This window comes from Lingula anatina, chromosome 1, assembly GCF_051362555.1.
Source record: "Lingula anatina isolate TDL-2025a chromosome 1, LinAna3.0, whole genome shotgun sequence".
Taxonomy (NCBI): Eukaryota; Metazoa; Brachiopoda; class Lingulata; order Lingulida; family Lingulidae; genus Lingula; species Lingula anatina.
Genome location: NC_141767.1, coordinates 62,167,703 through 62,190,905, shown reverse-complemented (window position 1 = coordinate 62,190,905; position 23,203 = coordinate 62,167,703). Strand labels below are relative to the sequence as shown.

Genomic DNA, 23,203 nt, shown 5'->3' with positions numbered 1-23,203 from the left:
TGTGGCATGTTTGGCTCGCAATTTCGCACAAATGTGTAATACTGTTTTGGAAGGCGGGTAAATGAAACTGGACGGTTAATAAACTTAAAATATGTATGGGAAATTGCCCAAAACTTACATTATGTCGACGCTATAGATAATTATTAATAATGATTATCTATTTTGGGATGGGGTGCAATGAGGTATTGATATACTGTAGTAATTATAACAATATGTAATTGAAAACCGAATGACTCGGGAAGCCAAATAAAAAACGATAGCAAATTACAGATGTTGAAGACAATAAATGTAAATACACACACAGACATAAACTCGAGTATATCACACCAATGCACTCAATGTTGGCAAATACCGAGCAGCTTACAAATGAACTTGCCGAAAATCTCCTGGAGCACAAAATTGAAAAGTCGGTAAAATTATTGAAAGCGTAAATCCTTTCACCAACTCTATGTGAGCGGAATTCTTCGGTCGCCACAGCTGGATTCACCGCTAATGCAGGCATCCGTCAACGAAGCCAAGACTGGTGTTGACTTGCTCAGCAGTAACGATATTAACACCAGATACATAGTTCATAATACTTGCACATCATCGCAGCAAAAGTGAAGACTATGATGAGAGAACAGCATGTGGCAGAACACTAAATTGTAAGAGACAAATGTTTTTATCAGCAAATAATTTTAGAGGTTTAAAAGAAAAAGCGATAATTTTGCATCAAAACAAAATGGATTTTGTGCCTGACGGGAAGTATATGGCATCATATTAACATGTTTTAAGCATTTCAATTGGAAAAGAAACATAAAAACTTGAGAAAACGCATAAATGTTCAAGATGTTGCGATTTACCAATGGAAATCACTAGGTTCCAACGAAAAAAAATCTCCCAGAAAACAATTTTGGATGCTGTATGTTAATTTATGAATTTTTGAGCCGTTGCGGAAAAAGAGTCGAAAAACGTGTCTTCGGGACATGGCATCATTAAATATTCGGGTTTAAAATACTTCAAGTTTATACAGCTACATTTAATTACACTTCATGCTTCTTGTGATTTTTTCATTTCAAATGTATTCACATGTGTACTTTTTAAAAAGTATAAGGAACTAGTAATAATAGTGTATAGTCTGGCATACACGAAGATCTACACTTTTGTTTTGATATCAAGAATAAGAAAAAAATAGTTTGATTTTGAAACCCTTCACAGGGATTTCATGTATCCACCGCAATATCAGAAATTTTCAGGCTGCAAAATAAGTGTGAAAGCATCAGGGATCTGAAAGATGCTTATGTCAGGTAAGATCAGCTGTTGATATATTACAGAACCTGCACCATAAACTATATCCATTAAAATATATGAAACTCGAGAAATAAAGCAGACAAATTAATGGTTCATCGGATGGCTCTGCATCGTCAATCAAATGTTAAAAAGAGGGGAAAAGACTAAATCACAAAACAAATCTCAATAGCACGTAATGTATCATATCCAACATGGTAAAATGTTTTCACACAGTGTAATCTATCTGTAATTGTGCTTAAAGCTCTCCAGGAACTCTGCACTCAAGACTGATGAAGAAGCTTAAATATGATGGAGGACTTCGCACCTCAGTATCTAGATAAAACGGCAACATAAAAGTGTCTGGACTGAAAGTGTACAACATAAACCATTCCCACGTCGGACGTTCATGAATCTGCTTGTCATTTAAACGACAGTTAATCAGGGGGAAGCACCTGACGCGCGTTCTAGGTCCTTTTAAGTAAGTCCCATTATGTGGAGTCTACTATCTCTTGATTAAGGTTGCATGATTCAATATAACAGGGTGTTTTAGCCACTGATAGGGATCATGTACTTTTTCTTAAAACAGGTACTTTTACTTTAGCTGTCTACACTTATAAAATTAAACGGGCGGTTTCCCGAGAACCGCACCCGACTGATGGCTGCTTAATCATCCCTAACACGTCGATTACAGTGAAGTAATGGATCGACCTTTCTTCGCTTAAACAGCTTGGGCATAGGGAGGGAATCATCAATGCTCCTTCTGAAAAACACTTTCAAGAGATACTGTGCGATGACAGATAGAAAGCAAAGAACCCATTTGCAATATTAAAACACGAGATCTTTGAAGCTTCGAGGGCACGCATTTTCATTCAACCTTACCTGCAAGTTAACTGCTTTCAGAAATCATCAGCTCGCTGCGTTGGGCGTTGCATGCTACAGGTACAGAAACTGCCCAGGATGTATACTATAGCGATTTTCAGGATTTGTCTATTTGATTTGTCCTAGTTTGTATGTTAACAACGATAACATTGAGTGCAGCTATCACAGTAGTAATCAAATGCATAAATAAAATATATCGTGCAATTCGGACACAAGTCTCCCCGCACGGTTACACATGCAAACAGTACGTTACGCTCTCTACAACAGCCGTATTGCAGGCGATATGGAGAGAGAGAGAGAGAGAGAGAGAGAGAGAGACTGTTTCATGAGATCTTTGAAAAGAACGATAGATAGATTTTTTCATTAACAGAGGATAGACAGGACATAAATGTTTACAGTAAGTTCACCAACATTTTCCTTTTATTTTGAAACCATAGTTTTTCATCTTTCATAATTATTTATTTATCTATTCATTCATTCATTCATTCATCTGTCAATATTTTCATACTATCATTTTACCTAAACTGGCCCTTGTTGTTTAGAAAGCACAACAATGGAATACACTCGTTTAACTATGCAACCGACACTGTACATGTACATGTCAACTGGTCATTACCTGACATGCAAACCAGCTTTCATTGCAGACTAGAACACAGACTAAATCACCAACCATTTGCTTCATCTTTTGGAACAGAATTCCAAATCGAACAAATCAAATAAATGTTGTGTTTAAGTAAATTTCTTGACTTGAAATTTTATGCTGACAAAAGAATATGAAGGAAAGCTGAAGCTGGGCTACTTTTCATTTTCAAAGCAACGCCATAGGAGAAAATTGTTTGCCTCTACAACGCTCATCCGTTAGAACATAGCTCTTCATTTACATTAGTATTGTGTCTAGTAAAATTGTCAATAAAATTAATATGTTGGCTTTAATATCAATCTTTTTGTGTCCACTCTCATCCTCTAGAAAATGAAGCCACTCCATGAGCCATATACCGCATGACCATATTAAAAGCACACACGCACACACATATAAAAGATAGATCAAGATCCTCGTGCAGAAGACGGATAAGACTGCCTCACTCTTTACATTATTTAGATCAATGGGCTTAATAGACCTATTCTTTAAATCTAGGGCTCGCCTTACTAGTGTTTGAGTGTTTTTAAAAATCAGAATATTAACTTCTAGCAAGTAATAGCTAAGTTATCAGAGGGCCAGACGCATTTGATCTTTTTAAGGCCAGCAGAAAAATACCCCAAAGGGGAAAGGTATTAGTTGTCAATGAATTAATGAAGGCAAATTAAGCACTTTATCCATTAGGGAATCACTTGGATTATTCAGTTTCTTGAATTAATGTACATTTTAAAGACTGAGCTGTTATCAGTGATATTTAGAAACACGCTGTAGTATGGAACGGTCAGTATCCACGAGAAGGGCTTAAGAGATGAGAAGCATTGTGTGTGCACTGCTTCAGTGTGATAGTGATAAATCGGTGTCATTCTGATGTATTGTCTTGTCAAAATGAACAAGACAAGTTATTAAAAACTCGCGAATCTCCCTCACCCCCCATGTTTACTTCCATCAAAACCTTTTGTGAAAAAGTGCATGTCTGACCACCGAAGAATTTAGCATTTTCGTACAAAAAAAAAGAAAAAAAAAACATTCATGGATCTGTTGGTTGTAACTCTTTTAATAAAGGTTCTTAATATGGACAAGCATACGGAAAATTGTAGTCTTGAACTGTCCCTGGCTTCGTCTATTTTTTAAATTTGGCAAAAACAATCCCAAGGCATTGTGCTGAATCTTTGATCCGAATAATTCAGGCAGAAGTTCCCAGAGTCCGAGCCTTTGATCGTTACCTTAATCAACGAACGCCGGATTACCCAGACCATCTTTAATGTCAAAGCTATAGGAACTTAAACGATATATTCTTTTTTATTTTTGCGACAGCATTTGCTCATAACAGACACTGTTTATTCTTGCATTATCCAAGCGGATAACTAAAAATCCTAACGAAAAAAAATCCCCTGGGACCTTACTCAATACCTAAGAAACCAGTGTGTAATGTTAGTTTCAGAGGTTCAAATGGTCTCACTGTCTTAGTTTTCCAAGGGAAACTTTATTTCAAGCCTATTGTAGCTGAAATTAATTTGTGGCGTTTATTACTAGAGTTCCGGTGAAAATTAACACATCATAGAAAACAATCTGATTCTTGTACATTCTATGTATATAATGTTAAGAGTCAATAAGACTATTTGCTTTAAATGCACTTTTTTGCACACGACACTATAGTATTGAAAGCGAAAGAAAATTAATTGATTTAAAACGCTTCTTCAGAGATGCTACGGTGATTTACTATGAATACAAGGATATAACAATAATGAGTTTTACTGTCAGGTACAGGATAAGAAGAAATGAGACGTATATAATCATCTTTTTGAAAGCACAAGCTGATCTAGCTACAGAATTTATCAGCTAAAGAATCTAAGACACCTGAAAGATGTTTTCCTGTAATCTGATGGAGTGGTGTCATATTAGCAAATTACTTTCATTAAAAACAGACACTGCCGATCTTCGTAAATCGTGTTTATTCATGATAAATAACTAAATGTATGGTTGAAAAGACCAACCACCGACAATTGTGTGCGAGAATCCAAAATGAACCTCACTCGTCTTTCAATCCTGTGTTTCTAATCATATTTTATTTTCAGCGATCCGGTTTAATTTTCTTTGACTAACACGTCTCCGTTCATATCATATCATTTTTATTTGACGGGATAATCTCAGCACAGGTGCAATCTCAGCACGTGACAGCTAGTGCAAGAACAAAACATAAATAAATTTAAAGCGTTAACTTTACAAAGCAGTTTGTTTAACACAAAAATTATGTATTGATTCTCTTAAAAAAGAATTTCACTGAACTGAGTGAACGTGTACATATATAAGGTTTTTTGATTGACGTTCACATTTGTATCCTCCGCCGCTAGTCGTTAGTTAACATTGAAGATTTATGTCCCTTAGACAAGGCTATCATCTCAGGTCAATAGTTCGGCCGACGAGGGACAACCTGTCATGGCTTACGTGCCCTCTTTCCTTATCAAATTTATACAGGACAAACTTAAGCGTTTAACGGAATAGTGCTATACATATTGATATTCAATACTATTAACTTTTAAAAAAGTTAAGAAAATTGTACAAAAAGGAAATATGCTTTAATCATAATTACTAATATCATACAAGATAGCAGTTTCGTGTGTCATTTCTAATTTAGTCCACATCAATAAGGCATTCAAAAGTGACGAATGATATTACCGTTTCCGACCACCAACATGCTAAATTCAAAACCCTCTAAAACATTATGTAATTTTTTTAGAATTCAACAGAAAGTGCAGAGAGTCTTTAGTGTGCACCAATTAACAGTTTTGATGTCAGTTTGGTTTGAGTACAAAAATACGAACTAACCGGTTTCTGAAAATTCTCAGGTATATTAGTCATAAAATATGTGTGTATATAAAGGACATGAAACCGCAAAAACATTATAACTCCTTTTTTTTCTTTTTTGCTTCAGCTTGTTAATCTGCCATTGAACGCGTTTGTAATGCTGGGAGACTCCCTTTAAACTCGTTCCTCTTGTGAGGGTCTCAGTGTTGATCTTTCTTGGCACTTTCTAGTAAATTCTTCACAAAAAGTAGAAACTCTTTGCTATATTTTGATGAAAATGCAGTCCGACAGTTATCGTCCATTACGCAGGACTCTGAAAAGAGAAAGGAACTAGAATTAGTATTGTGCTAGAGGAGACAGACACAACGCATTGCGTTAAGATGGGGGAGAGAAAAAAACACATTCATGAAATGCTCTCTCTCTCTCTCTCTCTCTCTCTCTGTGTGTGTGTGTGTGTGTGTGTGTGTGTGTGTGTATGTGTATGAGAGAGAGAGAGAGAGAGAAGTTGTGCGATGTCTCGGTGATGTCGGTGTTGATGGCTGTGTCCTCCCTCGCGTTTTAACCTAAATAATTAAATGTTATGATTCATTTACAGAGGGAAAATTGCTGGTGCTTCACCTGAATTACAGCATATGCCGTCCGCAGTACACTTGCCCATAAAAAGGCTGCTGTCGCAACTTTTTCCTTTCACGGAACATGGAGTATTAGATTCGTTTTCCTTTTTGCATACATCGGCCTCTGATGTGCCCACATGGCATCCTCCCTTTTCCACACAGCATATACTAGGCCCGACACACTGGCCTCTCCCGTCAGCACATGACATACACTGAAAATATGAACAATCCATATTTGAACAATTTTCTTTTAAACACACTTAAAATACACACTTGCCTTAAATGGATGATTTTGTTTAGACAAAATCAAATTTCTTTCGATACAATGGTCTTTTTTTACTTCTCAATTATAAAAATAGACATGAAACAACCAATGGACCTTAATTCCTACTACAAAATGTGTTGGCTAGGCGTGTTAAACCAAAAACAACTGAATTATGATAAACGGTGTACACCATTCTTAAAAACAAAGAAAAAGGTTGAGGTTCTAAGTTGAGGTCACTTCTGACGTGAATGCAGATTAACCACAACGATTGTTATGAAATTTTGTCTTTTCTGTGTCGTTTAATTCGAGGCCGCTGCTTTCTACCACATAAACCACGTGTCCGACAAAGATAGCAAACATCAGTGGACTCTTCAAAAACAGTTTTCTTAGTTATACATCTTTTTTCAACTCTCTACCTTAATACACAATATGAATGAAAAGGAATAGAAAAGAAAGAAAGGAAGAATAAACTGAAGAAAAAAGAAAAAAGCTGGAGGCAAGGCATCAAATGAAAATAATTGATCATTTTGACAAAAATCACATGCCCAAACTCAATGCATTTGCTCGACAAACACCCTTGGTAACATAATCAAATTGCAACATTAATATCCCCATCAAAAACCTACGTGAAGCGGTATTTTAGCCATAAATGGAAGCTAGGTGGTCTTGTTATCATAAAAATAGCATATGCTGCTCTTTAGCACTTTTAAAAAAACTCTCAACCTCGCCCTTGGACCAAAATAAGTATAAGTGCTCGAACTTATCCTTGAGTTCCTTTCAATAGCGCCATAGGCTATTATATCGATTCCTCCTATAAACACTACATCCTTCAGGAGTCCAAATTCACATTAATTGAAGAACACTGTTCGACATTTTAATTTGATATAATTATACCAGAATGTTCAGTAATTTTCCATTTGCATTTATCAGAACCAAAAGTCTCGAATGAAACTCAAATTTACCAATTTGGAAAGTGAAAGGATATTAGTGACAAAATAAATCGAATACCCCACCTGCGCCATTAGCATTTCGGTGGAACGTGACAGCCCAGCGGACTTTGTCTTTCACAAAAATAAAATGCTATTGAAACCTTATAGAAATCCTACGTCGTAACCCGGTCAATCTCTTGTGAACCCTGAGAAGCTCTTAGACGCACAGCAGTTTTCGAAGAGCTGAATTACGTTTGATATGACGACGTTGTCGTTTAAAACAATGGGTAGTTCTCTTAACTGATCCGTATATCCATATAAAGTTCGATTCTTAAGATACTTAATGGAGGCACCCATGTCGAGATGAGGTCTTATTTCACTTGTGAATGACGACAAGTCGTAGGTGGATATTTCTCTAGGAAAGGAAACGGTCCGCATTTCCTATGGCTCTGTTCGTTGTTGAGAGAAGTGATAGGGAAAAGTCGTTTTTTAACTTAAGGCGAATGTTTCTGCCTTGTTTACACTTTTACGGCACTTTTTATTGACGTCGGCGCCTGTCAAGTACCTATAAAGGCAGCGGCGCATTTAAAATGTGCTTGGAACTGTTCTCATAACGCACCGTGACAGTAACAGCATTTCCAGCAAAAATAACAGAAAACTCGTGTTTAGGCTTAGGGGGTAAACATGGGCGGCCAGTCCCGATTTTCAAAATTCTTCACTTAAGTTTTTTTTCAACATTTAATGCCCCTAGCCTGAAACTTTTGTCATGTTTAGTTTTCGCACTCAACGTTTGAACTTGAAAAAGTAAACTTAGAATAAAACAAAAAGTAAATTAGACATATATGGTTAACATTAGGGTCTGTTTCTTAGTAAATATTGACATTTCGCATAAAATAAAAGGAAATTGCATTTTACCACTTTTTGTTTATAATTAAGACCGTCCAACATTTTAGCGTTCCCACAATCGAACAGATTTCTTTTCAAATCAAAAAGCTACTTTCGCACTTCTTTAGTTTTTCAAAGTTTGGTTTTATTTCCGTGGTTATACTATATGTATAACATATGTCTTTTTAATTAATAGGGTAAGAAAGCGAAAGAAAACCCCCTATGTCCGTTATCTGAAGTCAGTATTGTTCTTCTGAACAAGTATATACATTTACCCATAAGCTTCAGAAGAAGGTGCAGGCTCAAGATGTGGTGCGAACATCGACCCAACCAAAACAAGCAAGTTCGACAATTATCTTACACTTCATAGAATTAATATGCTATTATGTATATGTTGCATTTCCTTTAAATTGATCACTAGAATTAATTCAATACTCGCGCCTTTACAGTGGTAACTGTTTGCTACATAGATTTTTTTAATAAAGCATCCACTTTCTGTTCGCCATCGCTCTTATAACAAACAGTCTATTATATTCTGTCCTGTATTTAAATATTTTCGTTGACCGTAAAAGGTAAAGTTATTGTTTTATGAGTACTTGTGTGAAAAATGTTATAAGAATATAGTCGCTGGAGAGAAACGCATTGTGAGTAAACACACACACGCACACACGCACACACACACACACAGTTTTTATAAATGACAATCGATCTGCATCAGTTTCTTACCTGTCTGTGATGTGAAGTGTCAAAATCTTCCATTGTTCTCTTTCCTCCGGACGGGCAATTCCTTATGAAACAACCACTTGCTATCGTCAATGCACACATGAGTGCAAGAATGTGTTTCAGTAGCATATTCGTGGAACACGGCAACATCGTACACCTAGAAATAAAAAGGCAATCTGCTAATACACTAACCTAAAAGATGTTGAAACTGGATGTCGGTTCTGATATCACACTCATTTTCATCCTTGGCAGGCGCAATGCTCATAGATCGTGTACAACACAATGCCGCTAAACTGACAAGTTTGAAAACGTTCTTATCACGCCAGTTTGCACAAAACCAGATTGATTTACATCATGCTGATTGATTTGCTACTCACCAAAGATACTCTGTTGAAAAATTGAAAAGATTCTATTCCCGCACGGTGATTATTTTCCCCGTGAGAGAGTAACTCAGCACTAAATAAGTAAATAACGGATACAGAGCATCTTGGAGATCTTCTCAATAAGAAATGTGATGGATGAACCTTTTAACCGTGAACTAGCGCCCTGATGCTTTATAAAACTCGCGAGAGAACACCATCTTTTAAACCCAACAGGCAGAGTTGCGCCTCCATCCTCTCTCGTCATGCAAATGACGAGAACTATTAACGTCCCACACAGTGCTCTTTGGTTTCTGACCGCTGCTTCACGCGTAAAGCTTAGAACTTTTATACTAGTGTCAATAGGTTCTTAAAAACCCTCGTAGAAACACCAACACAAACCTGAAAGTGGCCATAACGCAGTTGTATCAGCACCAAGTAACCTCAAGAGTAGAGAATGTGTTTTGTTCTCAGTCCGTTTTCACCCTATTAGAATACCAGTCCCCAACAGATGAAGTTCTAGTAACTCTGTCCTTGGTTTCTCAAAGTTTTAAATGTGTCCCTAACTCCTAGGACTAATAGTCGTTTTACAAGTTCAGAGCTAAAATATTATCGTTGGCCACAGTTGTTATGTCTCAAGTCCTCAGTGATTAAAAGCTCTCTCAGAAATGATTTAGAGTGATTTCGTTCTGCTTATATACAACTCCTAAACCAACGACAGCCCCCACACCCGATTGTGTCTAAATACATGTCAACCAGCGGTAGTGGCAGTCACCGTACAGACGAGGGGAAAGAATAAATGTGACACGGCAACGGAAGTTTGCAAGAAAAAAACTTAAACAAAGTTTTCAAAAACTAGTCAAGATGGAGTAATGTGAAAAAGTTGTCACGCTGACTGAAACATCTATATTTGGTCCCCCTACGCACACACTTCTGTGGTTGACTCATAGTCTGGAAACATACCTACTTTAACCACGGTTTATACATTCTAAATACATATAAAACCCCACCCTTCACAGAGAGGGAGGGAGAAAGAGAGAAGGGATAGCAAAGGGCAGTTTCAATAACGGAAATGCGCAACCAGACCACTGTTTAACCCTATTCCAAGTGCACTTTGCATATTAAAGAGTGTTAAAAACTTTGAAGAATATTCACTGCAAACAGTGATCCATCAGCTGTTATCACAGGAGCCTTTATTACATACTTCGCACTCGTCTGCATCAGACTCAATGTGCTATCCTTAGACTCTCCAATTTTCAAATCAATATTATAAATCAAATTGAAGAAACGACGCCCTCTCTTTGTCTAAAAGGTGGCTCGAAATTTTCGTCATCATTTATTGCTTATGTTGGAAATGATGGCTTGCGTCCACACCTAAATTTAGTCATTTATTTAAGCAGGCATTCACAATCAACTAAGTAGATATCTCTATTTAGCACGTACAGACTTTAAGAATTGTGTCTTACTATCATCATGCATACCAGAACGACCTCCGTCGCCTGGCAAACCAGTGTTTACTAAGCATAAATGGACGGAGGTGCAAGGTACCTGTTTAACTGTCTATTTCCTTCTTCTAGGGTAGTACCAACATGTTTTGACACTGTCAATTTAACTAGCTGCTATTTTGAAGACATTTGTTGACAAATGCTGATTGCAATTTGTTGTCAAACTAAGGTTTCCCGCCCGTGTTAATCACATCATGCATATCATCATTAATGTCCTGTTGCATTATCAGAAGCGACAGTCAAGGTGAGTCCGTGAACAAACGTCGACAGTTTTCACGCGTTTTTACAAACATTCCTTACCACCACGTGAATGATATTAATGTTTGAAACCTTCTTAAATTGTTGCAGAAAGAGTAAGTGAAAGAAAAAAATACAAAAAAGATAATTATCAGTCAAAAGTAACTTCGTCTTTGCATCAATAAAACTGCTTCATCCATTCGCTTTCCAGTCGTCCTATTTTCCTTATTTTTTCTACAAAACAGAAGTTGATAAGTTTCGGGTTTGACACGAGGAATGGCTTAAAAACTGGATTTTATTTATAAAATTAATATAATCTATTATAAACAAATAATAGACACAGTCATAGTTTACATACGACACTTTACTACTTTGAACAGAAGGGGGTACCATCGAATTTTTACAATGCAGCCTATTAATTCACCGAATTAATAAGTGATTTTCAGTAATTAGTCAGACTGGGAAATGGAAAATGGGCTTTTAGTCTACCAACTAGCTTCAGTTGGTCTCAGAACGGAATCAAAGTACTTAGCCTGATTGATCGAAAAAAGTAACAGACACTCGGAATCATGTTGCGAAAGCCGGAAAAATCATGATTTTCAGTTTCAATCCCATTCAATCGGTCTGTCAATGGGAGTAATGCAAGGTCTAATTAATGTGCACGATGACATCAGGCGCAGCGCTAATTGTGTCAATCTATCATGCTTCTGTCTTCTTTGCATGGCGGGGATGGATTTTAGATCTTACTATTGGGGATTTTGTAGTGCATGAGAAGATTTTCATTCATTTATTCAGCTTACGTTACGCTACCAGTGATGACGGAGTTCCAATACTACACATAGACAGCTAAATTAGGCAAATACCTGTCCACTACCTTTGTCACGTAGACTATCAGAAGCGAACACCATTCCTTCCGCATGAATCTGTTAAAGTTAATGTTTACATTGCATGTTATAAGAATGGTACCACAATGCATTACGTAATATCCCTCTCAAGTATTCATAACATACACTTTTTCTTAGTTGTTAATCTAAATGTTGAAAATGTGTTTAAACTAATCTCTTTTATGGACTAACAGTGTAAGTGACATCAGACAGCGAGACGACATATTTTACATTTAGTATTAAGGAACTGTTTTTATTTCTTGAGGTAAACGGTGGATGCTGCGGTTTTAAAGAAAAAACAATCCATGTTGTGTATGCTTCAAGTCATGTACGAATCTTGTGTCTGAATTATCTATATACTTCTATCCCATGCAGCTTTTGCTTGTAGCATACTGTTTTGGTGTCAGTTAGGCGTTATCATATATATATATATACATATATGGTATATAGAATTTTTATATGAGCGATATAAACTAACATTGCATATATATAAATCTGTATCAATAATAAAAACAAAAAACAATTCAATTCCTCCTTGTCATATTCATGTTTAATTCTGATGTTTTTCTATGACAATCTTATTATCATTATAAAAATGAAATTATTACCCAAAAAGAAGAGCTTGCTTCATATCAATCTATTCATTACAATGCAGAGAAAAAGGAACAGAAAAAGGAGAGAAAAACTATCCCTTATTCTAATTCTTGATTTCGCAAGGTAATGTGCTGCCCACTCCAGGCAGCTGCTGTCACTTTGGTTAAAACGCAACGCTAATTTTTGCGACATAAACTCAAAGTTACATCAAAAAAAGTTGGTACAGCTCAAGCTGTTGCCCGAGGTGTATCGAGCATCAAGATATAATATAAAGGTTCCTGGTTTTACCAACAGTGGTTTCAGTAGCAGGTGTAAATCAATAAATACAAGCCCACTGAGTAAATTGATATGTCGACACCTGTCGGTTTAAATGTTTATAGGGGCGTTTGCCTATATGCTATCAAATGGTTCCGCGGTTAATAATCAAATGTTTACTCATCGGCCCAATTCAAGCTTAAACGAAGATGAATCCAATTAGCTAATTAGTTTGCAGCTGGACTGTCAATTTACATACCTGTTATCCTAAACTTTGCAAATATATAAATTCGTAAAAAAAGAACATTGTCAGGATTATGGAAATAAAACACCTGTTCAATTCACCTCTTATTTTTCTTCAGATGACTTATATTGAAGATATTTAATAATACAGACCCGATTGTTCTTAATCGTTTACCTCCAAATTGTCTAAAATCCAATTTTTAATGATTTTTAGATGCATTTAGTTGGTAGGCAACATATTTAGATTTATGGTTCGAGACGTCATGTAAATTATTCATTTCGGTCTTGACTTTACTGTGCACGCTTACAGGCTTCTTTTCAAAGCTCATTAGAAAAATAGTAATTCTATATGACATAAAATCTAACATTGTCATAATAACGATCATTATAACTTAGGTTGAGGCTTAGGCAAACCTCTGGCAGTATGCCGGTTATTTGGCTTCTAAAATGGCCTGTGGATGAACCCGTTCATTAACTCATTGCGTTGACCACTTGAACCAGGGATTGTCTAACTGTACAAAACGGTCTACTTCTTTCAGTTAGAGTAGACTAAAATGGTATAAGTTAGAATGCTGCTTTACATGCAGCACATCCGTCGCTCCGGTGTAATGCTGCAAGGATAGGCAAGTTCGAGAGTCAGCTGTCCTTATTTCAGAATGACACAGAAAGTTTCCGTAGTGATTGAAATGTGTTTTGGGTAAAAGGAAAAAAACATAATATTTGTGCGTGTGTGTGTGTGACTTGTCTATCAAACACATCTGTCGCGTACGCTCCCAGCCTTGGATGGCGTTGACAGGACCACCACAAAAGTAAAAACATTTAACAGTCTGAGATAAGGGAGACGTTCTCGTGTCCCCTAATTGCTCTCTCTTGGGAAAGGCGAGCTTACATTTTTCATATGGACTTGAAAGTAAGTAAGCCAACCACAAAGGGCTGCACCGCATGGTCAGGTGCTGGACACACAACGGACAATGTGTGGACCTCAATTTACTTTTATTATGGACATTTAGAATTGCATTGGTTAGAAGAATTATTGGTTTGGTAATTTATCAGAACCCCGAGTGAATGTCCTATGATAAATCAATTACTAGTATTTATCAATTCTGTCCAGGTACACCCTTTTTACAGGTACACGTACTAATTCTGGCCATATTCATGAAAGGAAAGCTGTTTTGATTTTTTAAAGCTGACAAGATAAGCTACATATATCCCATGTCAAAAAATAAATGGTGGAAGGAAAATAAACGCACACCAATTCTTCTATTTGGCGGCTAGTTGCCACTGGCGTGTATCATTGTCATAGCTGAGATGTGTTCTCGTTGTGTTCGGGTAGTATTTTTCTATGAGCAACGAATACGATGTATTTCAGGCCCATTAGACCAATTTCTAATCAAAATGATGCAGGGGATGCGGCTACTTTATTGCATTCATGAACCCACGATGTAATCAACCTTTTACTCCGTAGGCCTACCTGAGATAGCTGGATTAATTATTGTAATCACAAAAGAAGAAACAAAAATGCTTAAGTGAAAATCGTATACATTGTGTTACTAGTATAATACTGTATCTCGTATGTGGGAGTGATAGCTTCCTTTAGCCTCTGGGCTAAATCAATGCTGGATAATGCATTAATTGGATAAGCTGGAGGATAGGGGACAGAGAAGGGAGTGGGGGAGGGGGAGGGGGAGGGAGGACGTACAAGTCTTCTGTAACCGCTTCTAGATATGGCCCATTAGCCTAGTCTAAAAAAGATAAAATCAAAATCACAGAATATCATTGCCCATTCAAAATCTTTTATCTTCAAGGTCTATAATCCACATAAAAAGCGGGCCAACTTATTCGAAAACGATCCACCCAAAGTAGCAATCTCCAGCAAGCATGTCTGTGAAGTATACTTGTCATGGGCTTTAAATCGTTATTTATATTCGGACACCCCCACACTGATCTATTCCGAGAAGGGTCCTAGATATTGAGTGAGGCTATTTAAATTGGAACTTAATCTACTTGCGACTGAGAATGATGACTGCAATTAAACATAATAAATTTTTCAGTAGCCCGCCAGAAAAGTGCGTTTAAAAAGTGCAAGGTCAAAAACTGGCCATTATCGCGGTCTAAACTTTAAAAGACGCCCAGCGTGTTATTTGCGTTAGAAATAATAGTCTTAAGTGTATGAATATCCCTTCGTCCATCTCAAGTGTTTGTTTTACAATATACATTTTACATTGCCTCCTAACTGTCAATATTCTTTACAGGATCTATTGACTATAAAAAGCAGAGTTAAACCCATACCAGTGCAAAACCGCCTCTGAGACAGGGAGAAGGTTAACTGAAATTTTGTTTCCATGAGATGCATCATAATCAATCTAATGCCAATCCATTTTATATTCTTACGTTAATTTGGGTTTAAGTGATGGTGATTATCACAGATTGAATATAAAAAAGCACTTTAGAATTACGATCTTACCGTCTTTGTACGCTGTTCGATTTTGATGCACCTCATCTACCGCGCCCACTGGGAAATAAAGCTAACAAAGCCAGCAGATTTCTTCGCACAGTATCACAAATTTGCCTCATATCGGTTTTATTCGAACAGATTTGGAATTATAAGAACATACTGTAGTCAAGACTTTTGGAGGAATCTTTACTCTACACAAAAACTTTGTAGCCCCTGCTATTGCTCATGGCCATATAGACAGCTGCTAGAGTCCACGAAAGAGGCGATCAAATAGGCCTACGCAATTTGCCTGTTTAAAAAGGTCACAAGACTTAAGACATGATGTTTTGTCACGATTTTGCAATTGGTTTGACTGGAACTAACATGTCCTGGCGTAGAAACAGAAATACATATAGAGATCAACATACGAAAAACCTGTGTAAGAAATATTCAAGTGCATGAAAAACACAGCGTCTATCGTGCGTCTTAGAAAGTCGCTGGCACCAATGCAGTCGCGATCCAGAGATCTGGTGCACCATCTAGACTGAATATATGGAGACAAATTGACAGCGATACTCCCTATCTGCACCGTTCACAACTACTCTCTTTCGTTATGTATTTATGAGAATCTACCCAACGATACCGCCTGTGTTAATTTCCCTTAAACATACTCTGCCCTCCATCTTCGCGAACGCTGACATTAGTTAAAAAAGAAAAAAAAGCATTTTAACATTGGCAGATGTTCTTTTTTTTTCGTGGGCAAATCGAATAGTAAATAACTGAAAACAATTACTTTCTAATTATCTCAAACTCAATGAGCTTCCAACTCTGCATTGCATAAATGTTGCAAGCCCCGTTGCGTGCCTTAACGAAAGTCATTTTCCGTCTTGTGGGTGTCTTTTTCATCCAATTACGGCATGAATTTAGAAATAATGATGGCATCATATGCGTAGTGACAGTTTCGACTGATTGACACATAAGAACTGAACATTCAGTCGACCAAAGGGGACCACCGAAACCGCTGTTTGCTATCGTAAATGATCCTGTTTTCGGACAAATTTGCAATGCCATGGGCCCGCGTGGGGGTTATCGCTGGCCAGTCCGTGGATCATTTTAATTACTGACTCACTGTATAAATACAATTTAAAGTTCGTTGGTGGGTGAGGCATATTATTCCTAATCCGCCCTCATAAAAGAGATGAATGAGAAAGATCATGCCGAAAGATTCAATAATGCAAATAATGATCTTTGAACCGAAGTTGCATATTCAAATAGCATTTTGAACTTACATAGCTATAGCATTTAATGGTAAGGAACATTTGGATCATTTTTTTATACTTAGCGGAGTGAGATCAAAATTCCGTTTACGTTTTGGGTTACTCATAATGCAAAACAATTTTTTCAAAAAGGTCATTAAAATTGGCAATTATAACTACATGTTATATTCGGAAATATTTTGGGTTTCTGCGGTGAAAGGGAAGACAGTCATTTCCGATTTTAAGAACATGTCAATTTACATAGAGACTGAAACGAGGTAACAGTTGTTGGCTGGAAGATAAATCACATTTACATACAAAAAATTGAGTGAACATGATTAACTGGGTAAAATTAAGTAACCGATGTTTACGACCATTGTTCAAAGTTTATTTCATTCGTTTCAAAACCCTTTTCAAATCACGGTTTCAATGTTTTGACGAAGAGTGGAACTGTTAAATGTTTATTAAGACATGTTTATTTTTTATGCTACCCCCCACTCCCCCTCCACCCAATATAAGGGCTTCGCCATTACACAGTTGAAGGAGTTATGTACCAGGCCGGCCAACTGAAACTGAACGTCCACATTGATCTGCAGCAACAACCCGGTTCAGTCAACAAGATGGGGTACCGTGCACGTTGATTTATGGGGGGTAAACCTCGTGACAGTTGAAGACGCTGATTATAACGTGATCACAATAACCTTAACTCCTTGATATAGGGCGTAACGTAGTTATTTTGAGTTTTATTGAGACAATTTAGACATTGAATTGATTGGGAGTTTTCCACCAACCCGCCTCCAACCTCAGTTATCTACAGATGAATGGAGATATTAGTATTCTTGAATAAGCAGAGTATGGCATGAGTCAATATTTACATTATTCATAAGGCAGCAAATGTTTTATACTACTAGTAAGACATAAATTTTAATTGGCATAAACTATTCTAATTTGACTTCTTATACAATTTATTTGATTTCTTGTTTTTTTTTTAAATTAATTTCTAGCGTTGTAATTACCTGTTGTGCAAATGTAGGGCTTGATTCTTTTCTGTCTGCTTATTTCTGAGTGCCTCATAATAGTACTGTTATCCACGCATATTAATTTGATTTGATTCATAATTTCACATTAGCTTAATTAAACAACACGTATCTAGTTACAAAGACTTGGACCAGTTTCAAAGCGTGTTGGCAATACATCATTTTTCATCGTCAACTTTGCATCATGAAAATGAATAACTTTATCTTAATCAAGATGGCGGAAATGAGGGTAAACTTGATAAAAGGTGAAAAAATCTATGGAATCAGTGACGCGACTAGAATATGCATCATCAAAATGCTAACTTGGAGGGTGACTACACTCGGATTTTCAATTTGAAGTCTTTTGAAGTGAAAACGTGTGCTCATTTGGCATACCCGGGGTAGGGGCAGGCGCTGCACTTCAGTTATATTTGAGTGAATGTTCCCACTTCTTTGTATCTATCGTACAACATTAAGGCTATAGGATCTTGTACTTATTTTATTCATTCTTTCTTTTTTCTTTCTGTGAATGTGTGTGACATTGCATCATTGCACGACACCTTTCTACTGGGTGGGGAAAGACAAAGGTACAAACTAAAATGTTGGCTAAACCACCCCCTACAAACTGGGGTACACGGGAGTAAGAAATAAGGTAAAAAGGATATGATGTCATTTCAAGTGGTATGGGTATGGTGTTTTTGTTTGCTTGACTGATTATGTGCTGTCTATTTAATTTCAAAAACAATTTGATTACAAAAAAGCCTACCCACTGACATACAGAAGACGAGTTATGCGAAGAATCGAGTGAGGCAACGTTAAGAAAATTCTTCCAATACAAAAGAGAAAAAAAAATCCACAATATTTGTTTGAGATTAACGATTATTCGAGTTATGGGATGGCGAAGCATGTGGAGTCTACATTAGTTATGCTGACGAGTTACATAGCTTCAGCTCTGGACGAAGAGGATGTAGCTTGGGTTAACACACATCGTTTTGAATAAAAGAGCAAAAGTTCCACTATTTTCCATAAAATTTTAATTATCAATCGTTAACACAGATAACTACAGTAAACTGTAGAGTGTTTTTACTTGATCGGTGGGCTAATTTTGGAGGCAACACATGTTTGTTGCCACTTGCACTTGCTTTAAGCATGATTTCACGTTGAACTATCACAATTTCAGATGGTCTATCAAATAAATTTATTCTTTGATCACACCGCAGCATATTTACAGCTACTTATCTTGCAATTTACACGGCCGGATGTATTCAAGAAAAAATGATGAAAAGTGAAAAAAGAAATGATTGAGAAATAATCAAATAAGAAGCGCTCATATAAAATTGACTAATCAATTTCAGAGTATTTTTGCCAGCGCGAAATTCGTGTAATGTTAATATGCATATTGCAGCGGACTGAGGCATGGCTATTTCCCCACCAGGCCACTGCTGATGCAGACTGGAGCTGCATATAAGCCAGGGTTTGGCTGGGTAACATTTAGATTATTTACTTCCCTTTTTGTACGGATGATCTTTCAGTCATCCGTATAGGAACATGACGTATATTAAGGCCATTGACGTTGAAAGGAGCAGGAGTGTAGTCGCTGTTAATAACACAATTTGTAAAAGACAATTGTTAATTAGAAAGTATTACTTGTTTGTGATTTGCTCCAATGCAAAACTTTCACATGTAATTTGGTCAAAATGATTTATTCCATACGCATTTATTTTCCCCATATATTAACTTTTTTTATGAAAATTCCCGTCGTGATGGCGTCATACAGGCGCTTACTCTTAGACCCATATAATTTATTAATTTGTGTATAGCGTATTTTATTTACAATACTTCATCATGTTTTAACACGGAATAAAATATTATGAATAAAGAAGAAAGCTAGTATCAAAATTAAATTTAAATTCTCATTTTACCTATATCTAGCCGATACATTACTGTGGTTGCTAGCACATTAACTACCATGAACAGGTATATTTACACAAACACTTGAAGCCATACTAGTACATAGACTCCAGAAATCAATCTTTTTCAAACAATTAGAGCGAAAAAAAGCAGTCGTTTATTCTCACGGAGCACATATTATGCACTAATTAAATGACCTCACTTTCCACTCACTGAACAACCAGGGAAAATTGGCCAGTAAGAACGGTGGGAGGAGCGGTTAGACTGAATTTTGCATGGGAATGTATTCGATTGACCATATCTGTTCTACTATATTTAACTTTATGACTTAGGGAGCTTATGAACTATGTCAACAGCACTCTAGAGATACAACCACCCACTGAGCAAGCATCATGGGCTATGGAGAATCGAAGTTATCAGTAAGATGTCGGTTTATCACGTATGAAGGCGAGCAGTGATTTCACTCAAGAAACTCAAATGCCCATATTTTCTAAACGTTGTAGATTTCGTGCACGATCTTTGCAGCGGGAATCTCATTAATTAAGCTCTAGAAATTGGAGTTCGGCATTATCATTTTTATCGGAAAATAAAAACAAATCTAGGTCGTTAATTTACGGAATATTAAACAAATTAAATTAATATATTCAAACTAGCATGCATTTGCACACAGAGGGAATACATATGTAGCTGTTCCCAACGACACTGTTGAGTTGAAATTCATAAAATTGTTAGATCGCGAATAAGGCGCTTGAAGGCCGTGCCACTGAGACGCGCCTCCGTCTATTTCACCAAAGACAATTCGATCGAATTAAGTCAACTTTGGATAGGTCAAGCCCTCTGAAGTGGTTATCTGTTTGATAATCACACCTTAATTTGGCAAACAATTTCATGTGTCATTAGTTAAACAACTTAGAGCTTGCTCGGCATCTTTATGTCGTGAGGTGACAGTTTCTCACCCTTGCGTCCATTATTTCAGCATGAATATAGCATTGCTACGGTACGAAGAAGAAAATGTCACATTAGAACACATTGACGTTTATTGCATACTGTTTGGGGCCGTCTGCGATTGCGTCGGAGCACAGTGATGTTAAACAGCAATGTGAATGATTTATAGAAATAATGCATTTTCTAAAAGTCAAATACATTTCCCCCCAAAACACAAATAGCCACGTGGAATCTGAATCAACAGAACACCCAAAAGCAACAGGTGAAGCATTCCGAAATCCTATAGCCCGCTTGACACGCTGGGCAAATGGTTTGAAAATAGATTACCAGTAGCATTCCGAAAAAAGTTTCTAACATTTTGCATTGCCCTTCTTACCTTTTTTCAATGTGACGAACTTCCTGCAAAGCGGATGAGCTATGAGCTATCTATAGTACTATGTTCTCTATATCTGTAGTCCAAACAACTTGTTTTAATTGAGAAGTATCCTTTTCCGGAGAAGCACTAGAGGCATCTGATCAGCGCTGTCACTGGCAACCGAAATAAACACATTCTCAAAGTAACACGTGAGATGGACGTAAATGTCGCGGCACTGACAAAGTTTGAATTGGAAGGAACAACAGAGTATCCGATTAACTTAAGGACCGAATGCTCGTGTCTGTGACGTCGTTGTCGTAAAACGCTCGTGTTTAGGACCGGTCGTTATCACGTGAGGCACTCCTCCGTTCACCCTTGCGTTCATATATATTGACACATAGGAATCAATTAAGATCTAGCGCTAACAGTGCTTTAACGACAGTGATTTATAGACTTGTGCAGACCCTTCACACTATTTCAAGAGTTTTGAGTGCTTGCAAGCGGTGCTGTCTAATAAATAAAGTAGAAATGGACATTCACGCATTTGCACAGAATGTTTGAGAATGCGTGGAGGATTGGGTGTGCGTTTTTCTCCGAGAAATCGACTGATATTATTAGAGCTGTTAAGTACCACAAAATACCCACTCACTTATTAAGTCAAAAAGGTTTCAATAAAGTAAGAAGTTTGCTTCTGTTGTATTGGAAAAATGAGTGGTAAATACACATGAACGAAGCAGCACGGAATACTCGAGTGCATGAAATTGTGCATGGGAGTATTATCAAATAAATCTATCATTCATTTTGACCGTAATATGACAGTCGTGATCAGCATTACAAATCGTTCTTAGAATCAGCCCGATTTCTGAATATTCTCCCGACTTAACCTGTTTTTATATTATTACATATGGTTTGTTAACTATGAATCTGACCACAATTCTTCGTTTTTTCTATCATCCTTCCTTTTTTTCCGGGGTGGGGGGGGGGAGGTGAAAGGGGTTACTGGAAGATCAAGACAATCAAAAATAAGGACTAAGTTATATTACCCTCTACCCCCAAGGTCACTTTGCATCGAGCGGCCCTTTCTGTATTTTGGTGAAGAAACAGGCGCCGAATCCACCACACATTCCTTGTATTTGCATATGGGCATGCATGTACATTGACAGTTTTTACAAGAATTTCCTCTAGAGACCCGCGGGCAGTGGGGGTGGGGGTCGAAGGAATTGTTTTTCAGGTCCAAAAAGCTTTTAAGCTCTGTGAACAAGTTCTGTGTTTGTTCTAAGTTCTGTGAACAAACTTATTTTTGCGATAAAAAAGGTACACTTTTCAGACAAAACACTTGGAATTACTGGTTATAGACCTGATCTTACTATCTGACCAAGAAACCACTTCAACAAAATAGCGTTATTGGCATCAGCTGCCGACTTGCAGCGAGGCCCAATATGATAACCCCTCAAGTATAATTGAAAAACACCCACAGTTAAACACATATTGTTGACGTATGTTATAGTAATGTATAAAGGGCTAACTTAAAACTTTTGTAATCGAAGTTGTGAGAGCAATTGCAAAGTGCAACGACTGGGAAAGAAATAATGAAAATTCCTTCTGTTGTTAGCGAAGCAATATATAACGTTCGTCATGTTAAAGTACATGTATTTTAGCCTGTGAAGCGTCGGGAAAAGGTGTCACTGCGCACAATGCGAAACATGTCCATACACCCCTTATATCACGCCTAAGTGCTCTGAGCTCTTGGACACCCCCCTCCACAACGACCCATGTGTTTAAAGTACTGAAACGACAACGAAAAGAATATTCTGGGCAGAGAACTCGTTCAAGAGCGTCCCAACACGTAAAATGTGCTAGGTGAGATCAGTTGTCTCCTCTGACATACACATCTACCACACAGGTTAAAGTGATATATATATATATATATATATATATATATATATATATATATATATATATGGCAGACTTCGTTGAGCATCATACATGTATAAAGTGAGCGAAAGCAATTTTCCGGTGGATGTCGTCAAATAATGAAGTACCTTTAGATGATAAGTGAAGAAATACATTATAGGCCAAACCAGGTTTTAAGTCCGTTTTCTGCAACTATATTCCATGCATCCCTACATCATATAATAGGCCTACTTTCTAGGTTAATTTGAAGTAGCAAACCATATTTTAAAAATCTTATGTCTTTAAATCT

General features: G+C 37.0%; 1 protein-coding gene across 3 annotated transcripts; it reads right to left on the bottom strand.

Annotated features, from left to right (window-relative positions):
- Positions 1-4,719: 4,719 nt before the first annotated feature.
- LOC106155426 (oxytocin-neurophysin 1) lies at positions 4,720-21,334 on the bottom strand. 3 transcript variants are annotated; one of them, XM_013530286.2, is made up of 4 exons: positions 21,022-21,334; positions 9,010-9,163; positions 6,209-6,416; positions 4,720-5,903 (listed from the first exon to the last, which is right to left on the bottom strand). In XM_013530286.2, exons 2-4 carry the CDS (start codon positions 9,154-9,156, stop codon positions 5,791-5,793), a joined length of 468 nt encoding a protein of 155 aa, XP_013385740.1. In that variant the 5' UTR covers positions 9,157-9,163; positions 21,022-21,334; the 3' UTR covers positions 4,720-5,790. The 3 variants fall into 3 exon arrangements, with proteins under 3 accessions (XP_013385740.1, XP_013385737.1, XP_013385738.1); XM_013530283.2 differs by lacking the exon at positions 21,022-21,334 and adding an exon at positions 9,768-10,082; XM_013530284.2 differs by lacking the exon at positions 21,022-21,334 and adding an exon at positions 9,384-9,681.
- Positions 21,335-23,203: the final 1,869 nt, after the last annotated feature.